At 46.5% G+C, this 24,079-nt stretch overlaps 2 protein-coding genes across 2 annotated transcripts; both read left to right on the top strand.

The window, feature by feature from the left end:
• Positions 1–2,589: 2,589 nt before the first annotated feature.
• F5Y00DRAFT_250833 (apses-domain-containing protein) lies at positions 2,590–4,514 on the top strand (the record flags this gene model as incomplete). The annotated part of the gene is made up of 2 exons (XM_048009776.1): positions 2,590–2,905; positions 2,962–4,514. The coding sequence occupies 2 exons, from the start codon at positions 2,590–2,592 to the stop codon at positions 4,512–4,514; spliced, it is 1,869 nt and encodes a 622-aa protein (XP_047868995.1).
• An 8,812-nt stretch (positions 4,515–13,326) lies between these two features.
• On the top strand, positions 13,327–15,031 carry F5Y00DRAFT_131273 (uncharacterized protein). Its single transcript, XM_048004216.1, has one exon. The coding sequence runs from the start codon at positions 13,791–13,793 to the stop codon at positions 14,730–14,732; it is 942 nt and encodes a 313-aa protein (XP_047868994.1). The 5' UTR covers positions 13,327–13,790; the 3' UTR covers positions 14,733–15,031.
• Positions 15,032–24,079: the final 9,048 nt, after the last annotated feature.

The following is a 24,079-nucleotide window of genomic DNA, read 5'->3' as shown; positions in this document are numbered from 1 at the left end:
TCATCGCCGCATAGTGAAGAGCTGTATTCCCTTGTCTGTCTTTGGTCTGGACAGAAGCTCCAAATTCCAACATCAAGGATAATATAGAGTCGGGCATTTCGTTCATAGCGGCTCGTATGAGGGGAGTGCGACCGTTTTCGTCTTGCGCGTTGAGACTAGCACCCGCGATAATCAAGGCCATCACGATTGAATTCGACGCTCTTATGGCTGTCTTATTTTCTGAAGCAAGCGACACTTCGATTTGGTCTAGAGCTCGGTGAACTGGTACAATCCCCGGGTCTTCGAGAGGAGTATCCGGGGTTGCGTTCGCCAAAAGACATCTATGTACGGCACTATAGTCGCACCCAGTGATTGCATGATGCAGCATTCGAGTGAGACTATAATTATTCTTGCGGGAGCGTAGGCTCTTGGGTCGATACTTAGTCAGAAGTGACCGTACATCTGGTTGTCCCGAAATCTTATGTAGCTCAATCGCCACCAAAGGTTGTAACCTTGAAGACTCCGCTACTTTCGCGAACGAAGGGTGCGTCAGGAAAGTTTGGTCTATGAGTTGAATAGTCGCCCCTAATAAATTTCCCCTGTATATCATATTAATCAACTCTTCCACGATAGCCAAAACTTGAGAACTTAGTTCTATTACCTCTGAAGACAATCGATTATGAGACACAAAGAGGACCGGCTTCTTCGCAAGCAAAATCTCGCATCTATAAAAAAGTCTTGTATAGCTGGGACCGCTTTCGAGGATGCGAGAGGATCCCCCCAAGTATGATAGCGACGTAAACGTGTAATTTCGTAATCAACGTCAACGAGTATTTCCGATATAACGTGAAGAACAACTTCAAAACAGGGCTCAAGGTCCTCGACTTGCTCGTTATAACTTCTATATGCCGCATGAGGATCCGTAGTTGCTCCTGGAGTTAAGAGTACTCCCAGCTTTCTAACAACGACCTTTGTAGTTAAACATTCTGCGGCTACAGTTAGCAAGTTGGTCCTAGCCAACGGAAACAGCTTTGCTAGGTCAACGAGAAGATCCGCAATAGTCCCACAGGCATATTCGATGCTGCCCGCAAGGGTCTGAAGCGAAATAGACTTGACCATTGTTGTTCCTAGGTAGTCAGTAAAATCGGGATCCTTATAAATCTACAGAGAGGACAGGGAAAGGAGGAAATTAGAGAAGCTTGGTAGGAATATTAGAGTAGGAATAGTACGCATATAATTAAGTCTAGCAGATATATAGGGATAGCTGTAAATGATTACCTAGTTTCGACTCTATATCTAGATATCACACTAGAAATTTAAGAAAGATTCTAACAAGGGAAAAGACAGGTTGGATGGGGACCAATTCGAAATGCCAAATTGAAAGATGCATTTCGAGATTAGGGTGACCAACGACATTTGAACAATGTGCTTTATACGAAACAATAGCAAGTGATTGACAATTGAAGGGAGTATGATTGACATTTAATACCAATATACCGGTAATAGTGGACGAATGAGTGGACGTTTTGAATATTGAAAAAGCAATCCATATTTACTTGAAGAAATGGAAACGGCCATTCCAATCAAGAATAGCAACGCCACTTGATAGGAGAAAGGCGTTGGTTTGTGAAGATACAGTATACCAGAGAGGAGTTGCATATATGATTTTCTTTTGGGACGAACATTGATTGAGATGAATGAAGGTTGACATTCCGGACGAAGGTTTAATAGGTAGAAATGAACAGTTACTAAAGTATTCCGTACTGAGGTACTTGATACCTTAGGTACCTAAATTTAGGATATAGAGCGCTTACGTATGAGTTTACTGCACCTAAGGTACATGTCGGTACCACACGTATGAGGTACCTACCTACCTATTGTATAGTACTGTGTACCTATGTCGTACTAACCGATAACTGTCAGGTGACCTTCGATCCAATTTACGCGTGTAGGGTACATCCGTACCGCGTCGTCCCCCCATGCTCTTTTATTCAATTTCGCGTCTCCGCGTCCAAAAGTCGCAACAAAATCATCACCCACCATCAGCCTAACCCCGGCCGCCAATCACCTCGGCTGATCCAACTATCCAAACTACCTCTCTCATAACGGCGCAGTGTATCTCCCCTCAATCTTCTTCATTGACATGGGATTAACGTATTAACGTATTATTGTGAATTGTGTCCCTGTCTTCTTAATTTGTTTGCGCACTGGTAATTTTATATTTGCCTCCATACCATCGTCGTATCATACCTAGGTATTTATCATATCCCTTTCTATCGCTATCGCTATCGCTACTGCTACTTTACTCATACACTTCTTTCAGCTCGCCGAAGCTAATTGGGTCTAAGCAGCAGACATGGTGAAAGACGCTCCTAGCGCTGTTGCTGGCGCTGGCGCTGGCACCAGTCCTGCTACTGCTGGTATCTACAGTGCGACATATAGTGGTGTAAGTGACTTTCTCTTGAATCGAATTGCTAATCCGCAACATAATGAGGCATACCCTTTCATACCATATATACAGCTTTTCGAGTTCGAACATCTCACTTACAACTCTGATAATAGGTGCCCGTATACGAGTTCCAGTTTGGTGGTGATAATAAGGAGCATGTAATGCGCCGGCGGCAAGACGACTGGGTCAATGCGACACACATCCTCAAAGCAGCAGGATTCGACAAGCCTGCCCGTACGAGAATCCTCGAGCGCGAGGTACAAAAAGACGTCCATGAGAAGATTCAGGGCGGGTATGGAAAATATCAGGGCACATGGATTCCTTTAGAAGCTGGAGAACAACTAGCGCAACGAAACAACATCTTCGAGCGCCTTCGACCAATCTTCGAGTTCGTCCCCGGAAACCAGAGCCCACCCCCAGCGCCTCGGCATGCGAGCAAGCCAAAGGCTCCTAGAAAGCCGGCAGTGCCCAAATGGGGTATGATGTTTCAACTATTTCATCGCCGAACAGCTACTAATACTAATATGCTATAGGTGCCCCGCCGCCTCAAGAACTTGAGACTGCTAGCCAGCAGCTAAACGAGGATGATACGCCGGATAACGTCACCGTCGCTTCAGTTTCATACATAGCAGAAGACGATCGCCATGACTTAGCACATTATTCGACCGGACACCGGAAGAGGAAACGAGAGGATAATATACAAGACCTCACTGAGCAGCAACATTCGGTCTATGGTGATGAACTATTAGATTACTTCCTCCTATCTCGTAACGAGGCGCCCAATTTCCGTCCCGAGCCTCCTCCTAATTTTCAGCCCGACTGGCCGATCGATACAGAGAAGCATACCGCCCTCCACTGGGCTAGCGCTATGGGCGATGTAGACGTCATCAAGCAACTGAAGCGATTCGGAGCTACTTTGGGAGTTCAAAACTGCAAGGGCGAGACTCCGTTCATGCGATCCGTGAACTTTACCAATTGTTACGAGAAGCAAACTTTCCCTCAGGTCATGAAGGAACTGTGGGATACCGTCGATGCGCGTGACGATTCGGGCTGTACAGTGATTCATCACGCCGCCATTATGAAAAGTGGTCGAATCACGAGCACTTCGTGCTGCCGTTACTATCTCGATAATATTCTGAACAAACTCCAGGAAACTCATGACCCCAACTTTGTCCAGCACCTTATCGACACCCAAGATCATGGCGGTAATACCGCTCTACACTTGGCAGCGAAGACGAACGCTCGTAAATGTATAAGAGCCCTTCTTGGCCGGGGCGCCTCTACAGACATCCCTAACGCAGAAGGTATCCGCGCAGAGGATCTCATCAAGGAATTGAATGCTACAAAGAATCCAAAGGAGCGCGTGCCTCAGCGATCCTCATCTCCCTTTGCCCCTGAAACTCAACGGCACGTCTCCTTCCGCGACGCCCTCACAGAATCCGTTTCTAAGTTAGCTGTCACTTATAACTCGGAAGCAGCAAATACAGTCCAGAATAAGATAACACCGCTTGTCCTGGAGAAGTTCCAGGATCTCGCCCATAGTTACGATGAGGAATGGAAGGAAAAGAACGATGCCGAAATGGAGGCCCGTCGTATCCTCGCAAATACACAAAACGAGCTCGCCGTCGTCAGAGCGCAAATTGCCGAACTAGATAGTCAGTTGGAATCTCCCGAGGCGGCGTCAAAGGTCGTCGGCGAAGCTACTATCCTACAGCAACAAGTCACATCGTTATTGGCGAGCCAGAGCCGATATTATGTGCATTCTTCCGTCGAACAAGCCATATCGATGATGAATGGTGACACCAGTGACGACTCGTACGAGGAGCGAGTTAAACTTGCCCAAGAGCTAAGGGAGCTCATCATGGAGCAGCGGCGCGCGGAGAAAGAGTACGTCGACGCTTTAGGGGTGTCCGGTACCGGCGAGAAGATTGACAAGTACCGACGATTACTCAAAGAATGTCTGGATCAGGAGGCTGCAGAGAACTTAGATTCCAACTTGGATGACCTCATCGACATGATGGAAGAGGAGCGAAGTGAGGGGCCTCCGGTTATACCCGGGCAAGGAGAGCCTATGATGATTTGTTAATCTGTTATACGATGTGTCGGTTGCATTGATTCCCGCGTTATCTCATGTCATGGTTGATACCAAGCCCGAGTTCATGATCTGACTCGGCTCGCGGTTAAGTTGGTGGCGTTTACTGGTGGACGGGAAAGAGATAATGTGCCTCACGTCTCATGCGCTTTTGCGGATGTTGTTTTACTTTGGGAATAACGCTAATTGAAATTTGCCTTCGTTACCCGATTTGCCTTTCGATTATTCATGGCGGGTGTCCTTCTCGCTTCTTTGCTTTTTTTACGGCCGCGCCACTTTACAGATTGATATCTCCGTAGAGCTGAAATAGCCAGAATGGGTAAGCAGATGGTAGACTATCGTCTACCAAGAAGGATCTATTGTCACGAAGTACTACCGCTCACCAAGCATCCAACCTACGGTTGCAACACACCATGCATCGTAACCCCCCCAGGTCCCTATCATGCGAGTCATCCCAGCACCAAATGACCAACACGATGCAACCCTGCCTAACACCAGCAACGTGTTTCCCGGCGCTGTGTAACCTACCTCCCCGTCTAGAACACCCAGAGAAGTCAGTCAGCTAGCCAGCCCCGAGAAAGTAACCGCATCTGTTACACAACTTTTTTCAGCCTGCCCTTGAAGCATACCTGACGTACATCCATCCATCCCACCGGTAGATACTATAATGTATTCGTGCCTGTCCAGAGCATATGGACAGCTACATGCAGGAATAAATAGTCAGGATATCGTTATCCAGAATCGAGCTGAACTAGTTAGAGGAGAGAAGAGTAGAGAATATACCTAGCACTAGTTATACTCTTACTCAAAAGGTATTCTGTAAAACACCATAAGCGGAAACGTCACATGGGTGGTCTATCGGCACGGGTTAAATGGTCTTTTCCCCTGCCGTATGATATGGTACTATGGCAGTATTGGTACTGGCCTTATAAAAGTTCCAGCTGTGAGGATAGGTAAAGGGGTTAATCAGGGGGTAGTTACCAGACGAAAGAAGAATTGACGCCAGAATATTAACCCTTTTTTTATTAATTCTGTCTAGTTAATAGACTCCTATGATAGACTACTACTAGCTTGGTCCATATCCTCGATAAAACTATCCCTGCCAGTGAGTGACGGGTTCTTTAGCCCCTGAAAAATGAGTTAGTTAGTTTGTGGCCTTTGGTTCCTAAGATAGGTACCTAGCTGACCTTTGATCACCGGCTACGTACTCCCTTTCAGGCAGGAGGTTACGGTCATATACGATTGCCTCTCGGTGGAGGTAACTAAGCAAAAAATAAAGCATGTTCCTTCAACCAAGAGCGTATAGCCCATGATCAGGATACATCGGTGCATGTGATGAACATGCTAAACATCTCTACTAACTAATCGAAATTCGGAAACCTAAGAAGTCCAATTCATAGCTAGTAATTAGGTAGTAATATCACTTTATAATGAGATAGGATAATATCAAACGGTACCCTTGAATAACTACCTATATATCCAGTGCCAGTAAATCCTCCAAGGCCGGGACAACACCGTGGTGAAGAGTCGTAAGCTCAGCCTTTTAGAGCTCAGTATTTCATCCCATGCCATACTCGTTCTCGCACTAAAGGAATATCCGGCATAACTTAGCTATCAAGGTACCTAACCCAGTCTCAATTCACTTCAAGGGGCAAGTAATGTTTAAACGAGTGTTCGCAGGTACCTAGGTAAATAATGTTACTATATGTATCTGAATCTCAGTTCAAGTATCTCCATTGTCGCTTCTAGTACTCAGGGAAGTATCATGATCGTTAAGTACTTCAACCCGTAGAGCCTACGTGGTATTACCGAGGCAAACCAACATTCCACCTGCGATTTCTAAAGTCAATAACTCGCACTTATTTAAAAGTCCACTGGGCCAAAGATAACGTGGTTCATCGCTGTTAGTAGATAATAAAGCAAAGTGTATTTCATTTTGCCAGGTACCCAGGTAGGTAGTTCTCTAATTTTAGCATACCTAGTCACCTACCCCTTTGCTAGACTGACTCCGGAAGAGCCACGGCGGCGTTGCGGCCCTAGGACCGTTAGGTAGGGGCTCCGAGAGTTTCTTCTCGGACTTCCTCAGGGTCATCCATCCAAGTCGTCGTGGCTTTAAACCCGGGGCCGAACAGCCAGCAGCAAAGCGCCAAAAATCTCTCAGCGGTGGTGGGTATAAGGATGATGACCGTGAGGTTGCATAACAACTGTCAGCAACATACGTGGTCTACCTCGGACGATTTCGCCAGTAGGTATAAGACGCATCTGACTATGAAGTACATACAATAATCCCGCTGCGTCAGACGGTGTTTGAAATCCAGATACCGCAGTAAGGGAAATAAACATGTTTCCCGGGCGTTGGACTCGCGCCGTACAGGTGTGGGTCGTCCAGATGCCGAATTATCGGTCAACAAGTTCGGATATATCACGTCCTAAATTCAGGCCATCTCCAGAGGTCAAGTTAAAGCTCCTCGAATTATTATTCCTGGTGCCCAAGGATAGGTATGCGAGCTGTCAAGTCCCTTTTGAATTGCGCCGCAACTGGTCCACGTCATCCAGCCCCCAAATCCAAGGTCGTAAATAAGGTAACATAAGACGTCACTTTACGAGCGTTAGATGTAGAGAACACAGCATGTAGAGTGTAAGAAGGCGTTACTATGATAATTCATGTACGTTGATGTTGCACCAACTATACCAACGAACATTGCAGACAGCTTTTTCGCAAATTCATCCTATCTCTGAATAACTTCCAGCGTGTAAACTGTTTAGTGGACACGCGAAGGATCATCTTTGGATTTGTCAGCTGTTATACCAACCTGGAAGAGTATTTCTTGATGTTATAGGTGGTGTACTTAAATGCTGATTCAGCTAATGTTAAGCCTCTATTAATGTCCCATTACAGGGACTAAGGAGTTCGGGGCCTTGGTCCTAAAAACTAGCATTTACCCAAAAGTGGTAAAATCCCTACCACTGATTCGGGTCCATCGGCTCTACGGGACTATCCTGACAAGAGTTCGGGCTCTCCCTCGGCGACGGACAGGTCATTCACTTATAGTAATATCACAGAAGCATGAGTCAGATGGGAATGATCCCCTTGATACACCTAACCAAAACCCCCAAAACTTCCATCACACAGGCCGTGAATTATAAATCATCTCTACACGGGACAAGCCTAGGGCTTTGACAAGAGGTCAGCAGAATAGAGCGTGAATAGAAGTGGGTTCAGTCGAGCTGGAGAGCCCGTCAACGGTTCGCTCCGTGCCCTTGGGATCGGATTCGGATGTTAAATCTCGTGAGCTAATCATCGCCGCCTTGTAGATGTCTAGAATTCGAGACCACTCAATTATGACCGGCACGTAGTACCTAAAACTCGCATGGTCGCTAAAGCAGATAAGCTGACGGGACTGAGGGGGTAGAGAATGCTGTAACCGTAATGTAGCCGTGAGGCTCAAGCGACCCAAGGCCGAATAATCGACCAGTTCCTGGTTTTTTCCCCCCCTTCATCTTCTTTTAAGAATGCAAAGTGTGTCAAAACATCAACATAGACGTCACGTACTAAATGACCGAGTGGACGGTTAGGTCGCAGGTTGTGTTTGCAACCCAACCGTAAATGAGCCAGTAAGACAACCAAGTTCAACGAATTCGCCCGACCCGGGTAGAGCGGGCCAAAAGGAGGCCTCTGTTTGGGTCGTATGGCTTAAGTCGCGCATTGCGTCTGCCATGTGGAAAGCGGAGAGCCAGAAGGGCCAAGAATTGGGTCCTAAAGAATAGCGTCAGCGTAGACGTAGGCGTAGGGCAGACCGATAGTCACGTGTCTACCATTCAAGCTGAACATGGAAGATGGAAGCTATCCTTGGTTAGGATGACATAGACTATGGCTTTCCTAGTAGCCATTAAATGCGGTGATTCGGAAGTGTGTCGGAAGTGTGTTGAGGACAATTCTCCGTCTGGCGGTTGAGATTGGTAGAGAGATTCGGGCTATGTTGGTGATCGTTTATCAGTTGCGACGCCAGAGCATGGTATTCGGATTCGGGTTGCAACGCAGGCGTCACTTGTGACCAACGGGATGACATGGGCAGCATGGGGTAGCAGAACTACATTGTGGCTAATCGGAATCAGGGCTATTCAACATCCAATGATACGCGTGGATCGAAGATGCAGTGTGGTGGATCGACCACAGGATCTCCGGGCCTAAATCTCGTAGGGCTGAGAGACGCTTGCTGCAACATGCAAGAGGATGCCGAGAGATTATTGGTGACCGGGGGACTGCCAGTGGAGTAGTCAAGGAAATCGACGGGCTGCCGAGCTATGTATGTACTTAATAAGCAACCATGTGCGGTCAATAATTGGATACTTCAGCCGCCGATGTGACAGTTGAAGCATTCAATGTTGTAAGAGAGTAAAAGAATTAAAAAAGGGGGGGTTTTAAGCGCCGACTTACATATCATTTGCCGCGACTATCTCTCGTACACTGCATAACATGTATTATGTAGGTAGTAAGCAGCAAAGATAAGGATCATAGACGTATGGCTTTTAACGAAAGCATAGTAGGAGTAAGAGGTAGGTAGTTAGGTAGGTAGTATAATGGATTGGTGCATACCTAGTGAAGTAGTACATATATCATCAACTATATTGTCCATGTAATAGCTGGGCTATTTTTGTCTCAAATCAGCCAACCACCACATAAATCGAGATTTCTTGTAACGGATGATGTGATGTCTGATGCGGTAGGACTTAATAACCTACTATGTACCTATAGTTATCGACATAACGGAAGAGATCGAACACAGTATTTCTACTATATTCTATATTGATCAAGCGGTCAAGGACTAAAGAGTGAGCGGCCCGGGGATACAGTAGTACACTGTAACATGGCTGCAGTGGCAGTGTTCTCTGCTCTCATAAGGAGCATCCACTGGATAGGACGAGCCGGCCTTGTTTTGATTCGCCTTTCGCCTCCAAGAGCCTCGTACCGGAGATCAACATCTCCCCCCTTCCCCTTCCCCTTCCCCTCCCCTCCCCTGCCTTGTTCGTCGCCTAAGCTTGCGCGTCCTTGCGACGTAGTAGATTGCGACTTCGCTAGAATCGGAAAGGACAAAATAAGAAGGAAAATAACGAGAGAGATTATGAGCCAAGCACTAGCCGCGTACTAGAGAGGCGGTGTAGTAGTCCATTTCAAGTGAGAAGAGGAGAAAAAAAAAACCAAGCGGTCATGAAGAGAGAAAAAAAACCTGCTCCTTAGGACGACGCTATAGCGAGATAATAGGTACCTAGTTAAGCCTCGCTGAAGCTATGAAGTCGGTGGCAAGGCTGACTGATATGAAACTGTTACTAATCGGTCAGACAAAGTCGCAAATAGAGAGCGATAATTCGGCCGACTATCGTCTCAGATGGCGCCGAGGGATGGAGACGACCAAGATAATTGAAACGCCAGAAAGCGTAGTGGCCAAGTAGGAGGTAGCCAGGTTATTATTGCCACGTTCTAATAATATAGACGGGTAGATTCTGCCTGTCATACGGTGGTAGGGTCGTACGAAGAAAAGAAAATAGAAAGACGTTAAAGACATGCATGTATGTATGATATAATCACTATTGTAGCTAATAAAAACAAAGAAGAACACATGCAAGATGGAGGATGGTGATAGTGATGAAGATACTAAGGTAAGGTGTAAGTAAGATCAATTGGCAGATTGGTAAGATGGATGAATAGAGTTGTGGGGTTTGGTAGTAGTCGATTGTTAGGTACAGGAGGAGGAGTTACGGTTGCATTGCGCCTACCTTTAGGTACCTTCCTACCTACATACGGGCAGGTATAACCTAACATGTACCTTACCTAAGAGGTATTGACTCAAAATAAGGCCCACTGGCCGACTTGTTTTCAGCTGAAAAAGAACTTGCTCTGTCCCCGCTGCACTACTCTGCATCCACTGCACCCATACGCATACGCATACGCCCACACTGTCGGACAACATCAACAGGACCCTCATAGGCTCTATGTATCATACCGGTATCCTATCGATCTACCTATCCTAATACCTGTTTCTTACTACAAACTTTCGCCCCCAAGTATCAAGTGGCCTAAATGGCCGCTTATTCGATGACCTCTATTTTTTCGCGTCCGTCAACTTTCCAAGATTCTTTCATACCCACATACGGATCCGTATCTAACCTACCTAACCTACCTCCTAACCTACCTAGACCTACGGATGTAACCAAGATCCAGCATCGATGCCAGCGGCACTTAGGTATATTATGCATCATGGCATATGCCGCCCACCCTGTTTGTTTATCCACAAGGCATCGCTGCGCCGCTTCATTACATGATGATATCTCGCTTACTATTCGCCTGCTCGTCTTCTCATCAAGGAATAGTCAGGGAGGAGTAGTAACTCGTACATATGTAGATCTCCACTTACAAGTTAAGGTATGCAAGGTATGTAAGGCATGTCGGCGTCTCAAGGAGAAAGAAAAGACGACGTGCCATTGGATATCTTTACCTTGCTTTCCCGCGGCATTTCTAGCAAACTTTGTACGGATTGTACACTACATAGAACGCTTCGGCCCCCTTGTGTATATTGCCGCTCTACGAGTCTCGTGTTCTGCTTCACCATCGCCTAATAACCGAGCACGAGGGGAACAAGGGGACCAAGGGGCTGTGCTTGAAATCTTTCGCGAGTCATCTTCTCCACGTACCACATCGTCTATCTTCTTGTCCAACTTTCCCATCAAGACATGTTCCTCTTTTTTTTCAACGCCAGCGGGCTTTCGTCTTTGCTACCCCCGGGCCATCGCTCCGCCGGGGATCAACTTAAACCAGGTTTGCTAACGCGGCGTAGGGCTCATCTCAGCTGAACCCCGTTCACCACCCCGACCACCTCCGTACAAGATAGGGCTAGTGTACGAGGCTAGCTCATTCCAGAAGTGGTCTCGCGATAAATCCCTGGTGGTCCAACAGTTGATCAAGCAAAAAAGAGGAAGAAGAAAAAAACACGGGTCCCATCTAGACCCTATTAACTAACAGGCTCACAAGCTCACATTTCTTCCTGGATTAAGCATGCTGACCGTCTTTTAGTAGAGTATTTCAGAATACATCTTCCTCGACGCTCCTAGGGTTCGATCTTTCTACCTAGCGCCGTATCAAAAATATCGCAAATACGGCGCTCTTATAAGCAAGTCTCGACCATTATACTGTGCATACTTTTTAGTGCCTGCGTAGCACATGTCAGCTATCCACAGCCCTGTGCCTCCAGGATTAGGTGCATGTCTAGATATCAAACATAGACACAAGAGAACTAGTATGCTCACATGCCGTGCATATTTAGGGCATAGACCCTGAATTCATGCTTCCCGGTCTTCCCATTGGGTCCCGATTCAGCTGCGTCGACTAGAACAGATATACATACAATTCGTTACCTGTCTACCCAAGTAGGTATCCAGGTATTTAGGAATGGTTTGTGCCACGGGCCATCGCTCACTTCCTGGGTACCTAAGCATAGTAGTAAAATAACTACCGTCCCTGGTTACCGTCTCAGGAGCATTATTAGAGTCTAGCGCCTACAGAGACTGACGCTTTAAGCCCGAGCGTCACGATGCATGCGTCACAAAGGGCCACAACCACCTTATGAACTACTTGCTATCGTACCTGTGTAACAAGTAACAAGAACCGAGTCAGAGGCGCTCTAATCCTACCAAGACCCAACCTCTCGTTATCTTCATATCAACGCTGCTTAAAGAGTACGCGCAAGAGGGCAACTCCTAATAACAGCTTCAAAGCTCCCAACAGCTCCACAACACTCCACATGGAAAAAATACAAAAGTCCGTACTCTCGGGAGGGGAATCTTATTGGAGCTCGCTGAAGAATAACAGAGATCTCCATCTTAATTTGTTCGATCCCAACTAACACATTGATTTCTTTCGTCCCGCCTCATTCTTCACCTCATCCCAAATCCCAAATTACACTAATATTCTTACCTCGTCTCGTGCTCCCTTGTCCCCCGAAGTGGCCGGACAGATCCCGACTGACGGCTAAGCTTACGGCGTAATTTCGTGCCTCAGATAATTTCATCAACCACGCATTACGGCCTAGTCTTTTTGCCCCAGTCCTCATATGCACGATGAATCGTTTCGCTATCGTGCAGCATGACGGCATAAGAGGCGTTGGTTCCAATAACGTAGGCATTTCTTAACCTTAATCCACGGGGCTTCTCGCCCGTATAATCCGTCCCGTTTACATTGGGTACACTCAGTGTTGATATACTCGAGCGTTTGACGGCTGTCCTACGCAGACCCGGCCCGCCGTTTTCGCGGGAATATGAAGAGTAAGTACAACAGTCACCCAATGACATATCCGACTTCTCTTATACGGACCCGAGGAGGCAAGCCGCCAAGTCATCCACGTCTCCTCAATTGAGGCTGACTGACAAAGAGATGGCGGGGCCTTGAAGAGGAAAGTAACTACCCAACACTCACACATTCACTCCCTCTCCACTCACACTCACACCCTCCCCAGACGCTCGGGCTGTTTATTTTCATGATTGTACTTCCTCTGTAGATAGCCCTTGTCACTTAGTCTCGTCAGGTTGTGCCTTGGTAATGGGACCTTGACTCGATGTAGTAGTACCAGCTCTGGTTAACGCCCGTATAAATCTCCCGTCGTCTCCCGCCTCTCTAGCTTCTTTAGATCCTTCAACGGCATCAAGGGCGCTTATATTACGTCTATTTCCACGCCTGGACTATCAACTAGGTAGCTCCGCAATAGTTTGGTTGTGTCGTGCTTGTAAGCTCGAGATTGACTATAAAGACTTACCTCCACCCGAGCGCTTTCTCTCTGCCGTATCCAGACGCGAGTGATCTTATCTCCCCAGCCCTCCTTTTAGCCTTTTAGGACCCCAACTTGTAAGCCGCCGGTCGAACCTTGTTTATTGGACATCTTGACCTACCGAGCGACCGCGACTTATCCATCATCTACTTACGAAGTCATCAAGTTCCTACATCTGCACTTCTGCGCATACGCACACTCCCTCCTCCCCTGATCTGCGAGCCGGGCCGCTTTATGTCACCCGCGCATATTTCATGGTGTGTGTTTGCTATATCGAGGTCAAACCCGCCGAGTAGAGCGAGGATCCTTGCTCAGTCCTTGGGTTGTCCCGATCGACATCCCGGTCCACTCTCCGAGCTTCTACCTACTGGTACAAGATACATACATCGGTGAAGGCCCGACCCCAGACGGCACAGAACACGCATCTGATTATTAGTTTCCCTAATAAGAAAACATGCCCGCTGTCAATCTCCCTCTACAGCAGACCCACGGCACCTTATATACGGTACCGGGGACCCATCTGCGGCTCTTGTTCACCTTCTTAGGATTCACTTCCCTCGGTGTATTGCTACTAGTGTTCAAGAGATATAAGTTACGTTCCCCACCCTACACTGGCCAGCTAAATGCCAGCCCTGCTACTCTTCAGAAACTTTGGATTTCAGAGAAGTCACGCGGAATCGTCTTCCAGAACGACATCATGTCAGTGAATCAGCCCTCAGGAGTCTCCCAGCTGTCCTCAGCCGGGGGCATAAGCGAAGGGGAAAAGAAACATCAGCATAGGTCCAATGACCGAGAAAGCAGCGAGGGGCATCAGGGAGATATGACAGCTTCCATGAGCATAGACGCAGGCATGCCACTGATCCTTAAATCTGGTCCACCGCCGCCGCCGCCGCTAACACCACCTACTCTCTTGACAGGGGTTTTTAGTTTTCAGGACCGCCGGCTAAGCATCGCGGCTTCTAGCATGGGCGATCTGGATACGAGCTTCTTCCAGCAGCCGAATCCGGATTACACATTATCACCTTCGCCGCCAGAGTCCAGCACAACTGCGTTGGCCCACGGCGGTCAAGATTCTCCCTCTATTCCAAGGAGAAGGTCTTACACAAAGATGTTGCCTCTGAGCCCAGCGCATACAGACTCGGGGCACGATGAGGCAGCTTTCTCCCCCAGCTCATTCCCATCCTCGAGCCCAATCTTACCCCTTGCGCCACATGAATCGCTCGATTCTAGGGAGATCGATGTCAAGGGCGAGATTATCTCAGTAATGGACGATTCAGGCGCCGGTTGGAAGCGGCATACGCGAGTATACGGCGGAGGTGTTTGCTTAGCTTGCCTGGCCTCTGGGAGCCAGGGAGGATTCTATGGCGATAATGTTCCCCTCGAGCATCGCCGTTAACCATCGGGGCCTCCGACGGGAAAATAGGGTGGGTTGGATTTGGGTTCCCAACAAAGAAGGAACGGCCAAAGACTTGACTCGTCCTAGAATATCAAGATGTGAGCAGCATCCCGGAGGAGCCGGAGGAGTTTCGATGCTTTTTTATTTTTATTTCTTTTTTAGTCGGCGGCCACGCTAGGAATTACGACGCGTCTACCCCGAGCTAAGACTGAGATATTCATTCCCTAAAACCGCCCGGACAGCTTTTCTACACACTTCCGAAGTGATTTTGACGTATCATTTTTCTCTACTTAGGGCGGCTATACTTTTTAGGGGAGAAAAGGATATACCTGATATACCTGTTTTGCAACACTGGTTACTGGGGTTGGGGAGAACGGTATTATTTTACTTACGTCTGTTATGACCATTTCTTTGTTCTTTTCTCCTGTCCATGTATATACTTCCACATCTCCCGACAGATCAACTCCGCAACTCCGCGTTGTTTAGAGTCATCGTCAGCTTGCAACCATCTCCCACGTCGATAAAAGTACCATTATCCCTTTTCGTCTAGTTTTGCTATTGCCTCCTCCACATGTTGCCGAATTGTTAAGAAAAAAAATATGTTTTTTAATCCCTCGCTTACTGCGTGGAGTGGCTTCGGTCATGCCGGGTGTTCTGAGCTTAGTGCCGCGGCGCGTTATTTGTTCGCGAAGAGAACGGCTGTGTTGGTGTTCAGGATAGGGCTCAGCCACCTTTGCATCAACATCGAAATAATTTCATTTATGCGAAGTCCTCTATGCTACTTGGTCAGTGTTAACAATGTTGACGTCACTTATATTAGCTCGGCGAAATGCAAAGACCCTTTCTCTTTTCCTTTTTTTTTTTTTTTCTTCTTCATACAAATCCATCATGCGAACCCCTAATCTTTGGGTCCTCATGAGTCATGAGAAACCCGGTCGTCGTGCCAGTATGTGCTTACTCTAGGCAGATACATTATTCACACGACTCTATTTGAGAGGGACGTATTCTCCGAATGACATCGCGCACGCCGATTTTCAGTGCAAGACGATCGGCCCGTAAACATGTCGATAAGAAAAGCCGATTTGCCAGGAGGTGCGTTGTGAAGCAATCCCATCTGTCCGAAATACGCAAAGGACAAACAGGCCTAAGCTCTGCTTGACGAAAATGTGACCGCTCACCGATCGTCCAAATAAGGAATAGGGGAACAGGCGAACAGGGGAATAGGCCAGCCCCATGTCCCCGCGTCGTGCTTCCCAACGGGTTTAGGGCTGAATCTTAGGCATGTAACGTCTGCACAGGACCCGGAAGCCCCCTTGCATCGCTGTGCTTGGAAGTCTCAGAAGTACATAAAACCCTGCGTTGATCATGTTAGTCTCTTCCGGTCTCTTGTCACTCAAATAAGGAAATATGTTGACCCTTCTGGCTACTACCTACACCATTAAACTCCACGGCCTGGCCTTGGCGACGGACCATTACCCTGTCACGACCGAGGAGGATTTCGCCTGGTTGACCGAGGGATCTCACGTCATATTACATTACATATCTCCAGGATCCAAGCAAGGGTTTACTTCGTACACAATGCGGTACCCGCCCACCTTCCATATGGGATGACTCCGGTCTTAGGAGGAAGATTGACCATACGGTTGTCACCCAAGATCTTAGATAAAAGCTTGGACCATACAACCAGAGCTATGTAAAGCAAGAGCCCGAAATCCTTTGTTACTACGGAAAGTAAAGAGATCTTCTTTAGGACGGACACGACCGAAGATTCGTTCTACTGCAACTTCGGTGTAAAATAAGTATGCTGTTGTAACTGTTGTATAAGCTTCAAGTTGATCATGCGGGACGAGAGTTTACAACATGATGATCCCCCGAAAGTAATATGCAGAGTTCATGCAGTGCGCCGCAGCTCGGCATTGCGGCTCAAGGAAGTAAATTCATTTACATCGGTCCACTTGTAATACGGAACACGTACGGCCGTGCCATCAACCAACATGACTAGACTGGGTCGATCGAGCTCTCTGATATGTATCTACCCCCGTGGCTCAGTACCCCTGTAGGACTCCAACTAACTACCCTGGGATGCAACAGGCGCGCGCGGGTTCATTACCATACATCCCACGACAAGCATCGGTTTTTGTCTTTCCTATAAGGCCTAAAACCGACGATACTACCTATTCGGGCCCTTTTCAATAAGGTGGTCGCCGACTCGGTGTAGGAGGAATCTCTCGGGAGGCGGCCTCTCATCCGACAGATCTCAGATATGGCTCTTCGGCTCCATTATAGAAGGTAGTTAGTTCCTCCATATCGGCCGATACCCACAGAGAACCATCTCCACGAAGGATTCTAAAATTACACCCTCATATCCCCAAGTTAATATAAACGGAGGCCTACTATGTACCATATAACCCCCAAGTAGGAAACCGAGGGGCGGTGATCCCAAATAGACGGTATGCCATTTTGCCTATCATGCTCGCAAAGTATCATTGAAATTGTATAACTAACAAATAAGCATCTAGATCTCTGTAGGGCAAACATACCTTGATCGAAGTAATCAATGGGAATCGATCCGCCCATTCTTTCTCGGGTCTGCAGTAAGCCCCGGGAGCCATCTAGGCTTGTCAAATGAGATCTCTATCCTAGGGCTGGAACCAGGGTCGTCCTATGGCAATGTCGTTAATTAGTGTAGTAGGCTACCTATATGTAACGTTCCGATAGTACGTATCCAAATGGCCTACGTAAGGTTCGCATCGCAACAAGGGCAAGTGGCCGGCCAGGTGCATGTTAGTGGCGATTCGATCAAGGTTAGGAATCAAGACCGAGCATCCCGATATTTAACAGGACTTGGGACGAACTCTTCTTTGCGCTTATAATGCCCTATCCAAGACATACGAAGGAATATCTAAGATGGCGAGTGACTCGGGTAATGGGAGGCTAGAATACATGCCCAAAGAAGTGTCATGACATGGACCAAGAAGCTAGGAAGCAACTCTGTTGCTCCGCGAAGAACTCTGAGCTAGCTACGGTAGCCTACCGTTATACATACGAGCAGTATTCTTTGTTATAGATGTCTTATCTAGAATCCCGGCAAGAAGTGGATGAGTTTACTCATATGGGTTTGGAGCACATGATTCATCCCTTGCCAATATACGGCTTTTGACTGTTGGAAATATTTAAGTATTCTACGCCACTTCAAAGCGTCATAATTACCGCCATAAAGAACGAGGCAAACCCCATTAACCTAGAGAGTAAAGGGTCAACCTATGCCTCTCAGATATGTATGGTGCTATGGCAACCCGTATAATGCTACATGGCGCCACGAATGTGCAGTTTAGACGTAGGCTACTTTGGCTACTGGAGTACCAAATCATGTGTCCCAGAAGGCGAGTCGCAATAAATTGGATGTGGCCGCCCACATCATGGATATCTTGAATTAAATAACAATAACGCCGATGAGCTGGTGATCTACTCTTATGATAGAGTCTGCAGTAAGGTGTACGAGCTACATACTAAACGGAATCGAGCTGTTGTCATCCGCAATTCAAATAGCACCTAGTATAGGGACCCCCCATGAGTGTTGGACCAACCCAGCTGGCTCAAATTAACAGACGAGTTCCAGTGTGCTTAAGGGCTATTCTAGCTCATTGTGTGATTATAAACTCTTTATGTCGAAGGATTGTAATCGGATTGTGCCGTCATACGTTAAGCTATCCTAATTGATCGAAGCTATAGTAACTAAAGAATATTATTCATCTACTTCCTTTGGGGGGTCTCTATCCCCGAATTCCCGCCTTCCATATAATACATTTCCCACGCTCAACCCCCTCGAACCAAGACTATGCTCAAGGAGAGGAAAAAAAAAAACAAAAGAAAGAAGAAGAAGACCAGCAACGTAAGAACACTTCTATTTGCTAGGGGGTGATAAGCAAGGTATGACATACCTATAAAGATGAACCCATGGAGGCTTTGGATTAGTACCTGCATCTGTTATACCTTACATTTCTATCCCAACTCCAACTGTCCATATCCCCATGTCTAGTAGGTTATATGAACTTAAGAGCCTTAAGCTAATTGCTTAGGCCTACTACAGCGGGCTCTAAATCAACGATTAGCTTGTAGAGGATGGTAAAGAGTTAACAATCGAGGATTACGGACACACAGAGTAGAGGTAGTGGCTTAGCTTGTAGTATATAGGTATCTTGATGACCGTTTTGACCCATGCCCCTTCTAAGGATAGAGGGATACCCTCCTTATATAGAATCGGCCTAATATCTAGCGGCTACTCTACGAGGGTAGTAGCCCTATTGTCTCATAACGCTAACAACAGCTGCGATAATCTAGTAATGCTTCATCGCGTCGTATAGGATAGAGTAATAAACCACCACTGAATTCCTTGCGAACCCTTAATAAGTGAACATTATGAATAATGATTAAAGTGATCCACTTTGTAATATGTATCGAGCCCCCTCGCTAATGAAATACTATCTACCTAGATATCCAGTCGGCATGGGCAATAGTACCGTGCCCTAACGGTGATATAAAACTTCAGTCATCGCTGGAATACCTATTAAGTTAAGATTAATATACCGTGCGGACAATAGTCTCCTTACTACTTTTGAACTACATATTTTCAGGAGAAAACTAAAGAATATTCGAAATGACTAGGTAGGTCTTACTACCGGGCGGAGTTGATAGCTTAAGGCCGGCCCTAGATCTCGCTCGTTAGAAGAATATATGACTCTTGAAGACTCATCTATAGCGTGAGACGAAATGGAGGAGATAGATTCTTATTATTACATGTGTTATTACTAGAAAAAGCGCTAGGGCGTATGATAATTATGTCATTGGTAGGCATTTATTAGAGCTCTATTATTTAGGGGCTTCTAAACACACGTTCTATAATTGTTTCTTAAGTACAAGTTGTTCTATATCTAACGTAATCGTCTATTTGCTGTTCCAATTTGCTCCCGTTAGCCATACACGACTGACTCTTCTAATGGATGGATATATGATTTTCTCTAATCTAGTGAACTTTTCGAATTAAGAAGCAATTGTGGACCATGGGCACATCCACCTGTCGTTGCCCTTCAGATATCACGTGTTGACTGTCTAATGCGAGAATATTCTGGGTATTAAGTGCTCCGAGCCGCTCTAAGTAAGCTGTGTGCGACGATGGATATATTATCATTACATGATCGGGTAGCACATAGCCTCGTTGGTTATCTACTTGTAAGCCAAGAGAATGGTATGCATTTGGGGGTGCTAAGCACGTGGAATTGGCGGGCTTATCAACATATAAGCTCGATTTGATCACTCGCAGAAGCCCCCGCGGCCAACCCCAGGGCCAGGTTCTCGTCTTAAGCTACCGTTCACTGGTTGCTACATAGGCGAACGAATAGGAGATATGAAGGCAGATTCGCCACGACTACCTAATGGAGCCACGTAAAGTCATCTATGTACACACATGTAGTTGGGGTCTAAACGACTTATAGCCAGAAACTAGTTTGCCGATGCCGTGCATGAGCGGACTGCATGAGCGGACTCGGCGGGCGCTTGAACCCTTGAACTCGGCATACGTAGGTTATAATTTTGGTTCAGTTCGTCATTTCCTAAGCGCCGCTCATGCGCAGAGGGGGGAGGATCACGGATTTGAGGTTGCATCGCAATTATATGTTGCATGCGGAATATTATATAGTACGTATAGCCTTGCGCACATGGTCCGGTACGTTAGGTATGTAGCCTTCTGCACCTAATGTATTGTTGTTGGCGCAGTGACGGACGTCGTAAATAAGATATATCACCATCAGGTCGCTCGGGGTCGCGCGGGGTGTGAGGCCGTGTGTATCTACCTAAGGCATGGCGTTTGAAAAGCTGGTGTTGGACTGACTGGCTCATTAGCCGCGGCTATGTGCGTCCCTCCCCTATGTATATTCGGCGTCAAAATAGACGATCACTCACGAATACTTTTAGGGCTGGATTTAGACGCGCTCAAGGTGGAGGCTGTTAGACGGTGATGAGAAGCAGATGTGACCTTTTCCAAACCCGAGGGGTCTTTGAGGCTTGCTCCAAACGTCTGACGTCCGTGGGTCAACATCCATGGCCCTTGATTCTGAAGTACGTATGAAATATGTATGAAGTGTACCATTCCCCCCTCCCCCCCGCACTGGGTAGTGGGACTGTGGGTGAACGTCTCAGACGGTTTTAGCAACTGGACAGCTAAGCTGTTAGGGCACGTTGACCCGGGTTCTGGGGCTGTGGCCTCATGGGGAGCGGGCTGCATACGCGTTGATCTTTATGTATTCCTCATCCATGAGGAATACGTGGTTGAATGTCGATCACCGATCAGCTATTGAGCGAGTGACGCAATGTATTTACGTCTTGCCTACGTGTAGATATATATTAGGATTCTGGAATATAGGTACTAATATGAAGCCGAATCGTGTCGATTTCAAAAGTCGGGATGTCTAGGTAGTTCCAAGTTCCATTGTTCCATTTCACATGCTTACTGTGTTGTTGGTTAACGACCTGAATTAGACCTTTCTGTTCAAGTTACAATTATGAAAAAAGTTGGAAATATCTTGATATGTACCTAATGTAGTGTATGTATGTTCGGATGATCAATAACTGCTGCAGCCATGTCTCCATGATGGTGGGCTGGGTTTCAGGCACATGAAACAACTGAACAACCATGCCAGCATGGGCAGTGGTCGATCACAGGGGGTTAATTTCCCCATACAGGTACCGCGTACAGGGTAGAGATCCTTTCGAGTCCAAATCCGGACCATGACAGGGCTCGGTCAAACCCAGTTTGCCTGCTCACGAGATCGTTCTGGCATTCTCTCGTCCCTTCTTCTTCTCCCCCCTCCCCTCTCGTAGGTATCTGCGTCTACGTATCTACGCCTTTTCGTTATAGAAGTTGAGTAGAATATGTATAGTTAGTATTAATGTTTGGAGGCGGTAGTTTGTAATACATATTCCACGCTGAGTACATTTAAGTAGGTAAACATCAAATATCAGCTGAAAACCCTTGAACATAACATATCGAATGACGGTCTATTAATAATTGGTCAACGCAAATGCGACAAAAGGAATGTTTAAGGACCCTGTCGGGTATAACTGTATGTGATATATACATGGTAAGTAACAAATGGTAGGTAGCGCTATAAAGTTGGGAATCTTTTTCTTTCTTTTCTCTTTTCATCTCTATTATACATAGAGGTAAAATGTCATAAGAGCGACTCCGTACCCTAAAATATAAAATGAGAAAGTGAAGATGAAATAGTTAAAGTCTTCGGTTACACGTGTTTTGTTACGTACTTAGGTGTAGGTATGTACATGTTTAGGTACCTATGTTATTAATACTAAAATCGGGTCTTGAAAGCTGCAAGAAACAACTTGGGACTTTAAACAGCTTGGCTAAATTTTCCTTAAGGTCCCCTTTTTAGGAGGGGATACTCACTTCTGGTTGGCTAGTTCTTAATCCCCGCGATGAAAGACTAAAATCCCTTTCAACCACTAGTAGCTCGTTCATCCTAGCAGGTCTGAGTAGGGTGGTACCACTTTTAAACTGTGCTGGCTGTCACACCACACTCTTTTTAGATCTACATATACGTATAACACTGTACTGCACTGTACCTTCTGACCTGCTCAGTCAATAGAAAAATCGGTATGCATTTTTCTTAATTCCAAGTGTTGCTTTTACCGAAGAAATGTATATTTACATATGGAAGTATAATAGGATTTTTTAATCATAAATATAAATCTTTTCTCCAATTATACAGGTATATATTGTAACTAGTTACCTTGATATAAGTACGTCAATGTACGTAACGTCGAGTACCTACCTGATAGAAGGGGCAGTTTCCCCGGCATGGATATACTTACCTAGGTAGGTACCTATGTACCTATGTATGTACATCAGGCGCGGTGCCTGCTATCCTAAATCGGGCTCTGGATTAGTGGTCAATGGTCAATTTGGTGCTTTAGATCCACCGTCTTAACTCGCTAGCATCCACCACCGCGGCAAAATTGAACCCCTGCAGCCAATCATCGAGACTCTTTCCGACTCGTCGACCAATTTAGGTAGGTATACAGTGCAAATAACTTGTCGCTACTATACGAAGACGTGAAATAGAGTCCACAGCGTGCTTGCATTCGTTGGCCCGGCCTGCCCACCCGCCAAAAAACCCACTGCAGCAATTTTCACTTTTCCCACTCCTCCTGCAGACCCAGGCACAAGTATCTTTCCCTTTCATCCACCACACTCTCAACTTTTTTGTCCATCTTCTCTTTCTTCCTCCCCTCCTTATCTCCCCCTATCGCATCTCGCCCTTCCTTTATTCTCTCTCTCTATCCTGTTGGTTCCTAATCCTCCTCGAGGTTTCCCATTTTTTGTGTTCGCGCGCAATCCAATTACTATCCGTCGTAGGCTTGTCCTTCGTCGTTGCGTCAAGAGGAGAGGCAGTTCCTACATCGCGTTCTCTCGAGAAGACGACAATTTGCCACCTTCATCGCCAGCTCAGTATTTTTTCACAGGATTAAGGGAAAAGAAAAGGAATAAAAAAAGAAAAAGAAAAAGAAAGATAGAAGAGCCGGAAGACCCGATCGATTTATTCGACTCCTTAATCACTGTACAAATTACCGAAGTTATTTTTTTTCTCGCCGTTTTCGATTCGCATCGCCTTTACCGTATACCTTATACTTGACTGATCATAATACCGTCCTTCCCAACTACGTCAACCCGATAGCAAGAAACTGTGAACGGCCCACGTTTAGGGAGAAGTAAAAGTCACCCGCAAGGTTAAGATTGTTTAGAGTGGTTGCATTAGACATCCTCTCAGTTCTTTCGTCAAGAGTCCCCAAGAAACAAGGAACTCTTTCCCGTCCCAAGGTACTTCCGCAAAGATCAACGCCCAAGAACAAAGCCTCGAGTGCTACAAATCGACACTGTCAACCTTCAGGATCAGGATTCGGCCTGCCAGCGTCACGCCGCTCTCGGACGAGTCAAGCCAACAAAGAAAGCTCCAGCCTTAGGTAGTCCTTTCTACCTTGTCCCTGTGTGATTTCGAGGCCGCGATCCCTCTATCCCGTTCTTTGCACCGACTTCTGTTCATTGCCTTGTCTCCGACCCGGATCAATTGGGAAACCTCATTCGGACTATCTTCAACCTTTTTCAACCTTTCTCCTTCTTGGCTTAACTACGCAGCTTCCTGTCATTAGCATCGTCTGTCGCTCATTCGGACACGACCACGGATTAGTTTAATAATTATTCCCCATAGAGACAAAACAACTCCACGACAGCCGCATCTACTCGCATCCATCTTCTGCTTCTTGTCTACAGTTTTCCA

This window comes from Daldinia vernicosa, assembly GCF_022497035.1.
Source record: "Daldinia vernicosa strain CBS 139.73 unplaced genomic scaffold F5Y00scaffold_4, whole genome shotgun sequence".
Taxonomy (NCBI): Eukaryota; Fungi; Ascomycota; class Sordariomycetes; order Xylariales; family Hypoxylaceae; genus Daldinia; species Daldinia vernicosa.
Note: the sequence above shows the minus strand (reverse complement) of the source record. Positions and strands in the feature narration are given on the sequence as shown.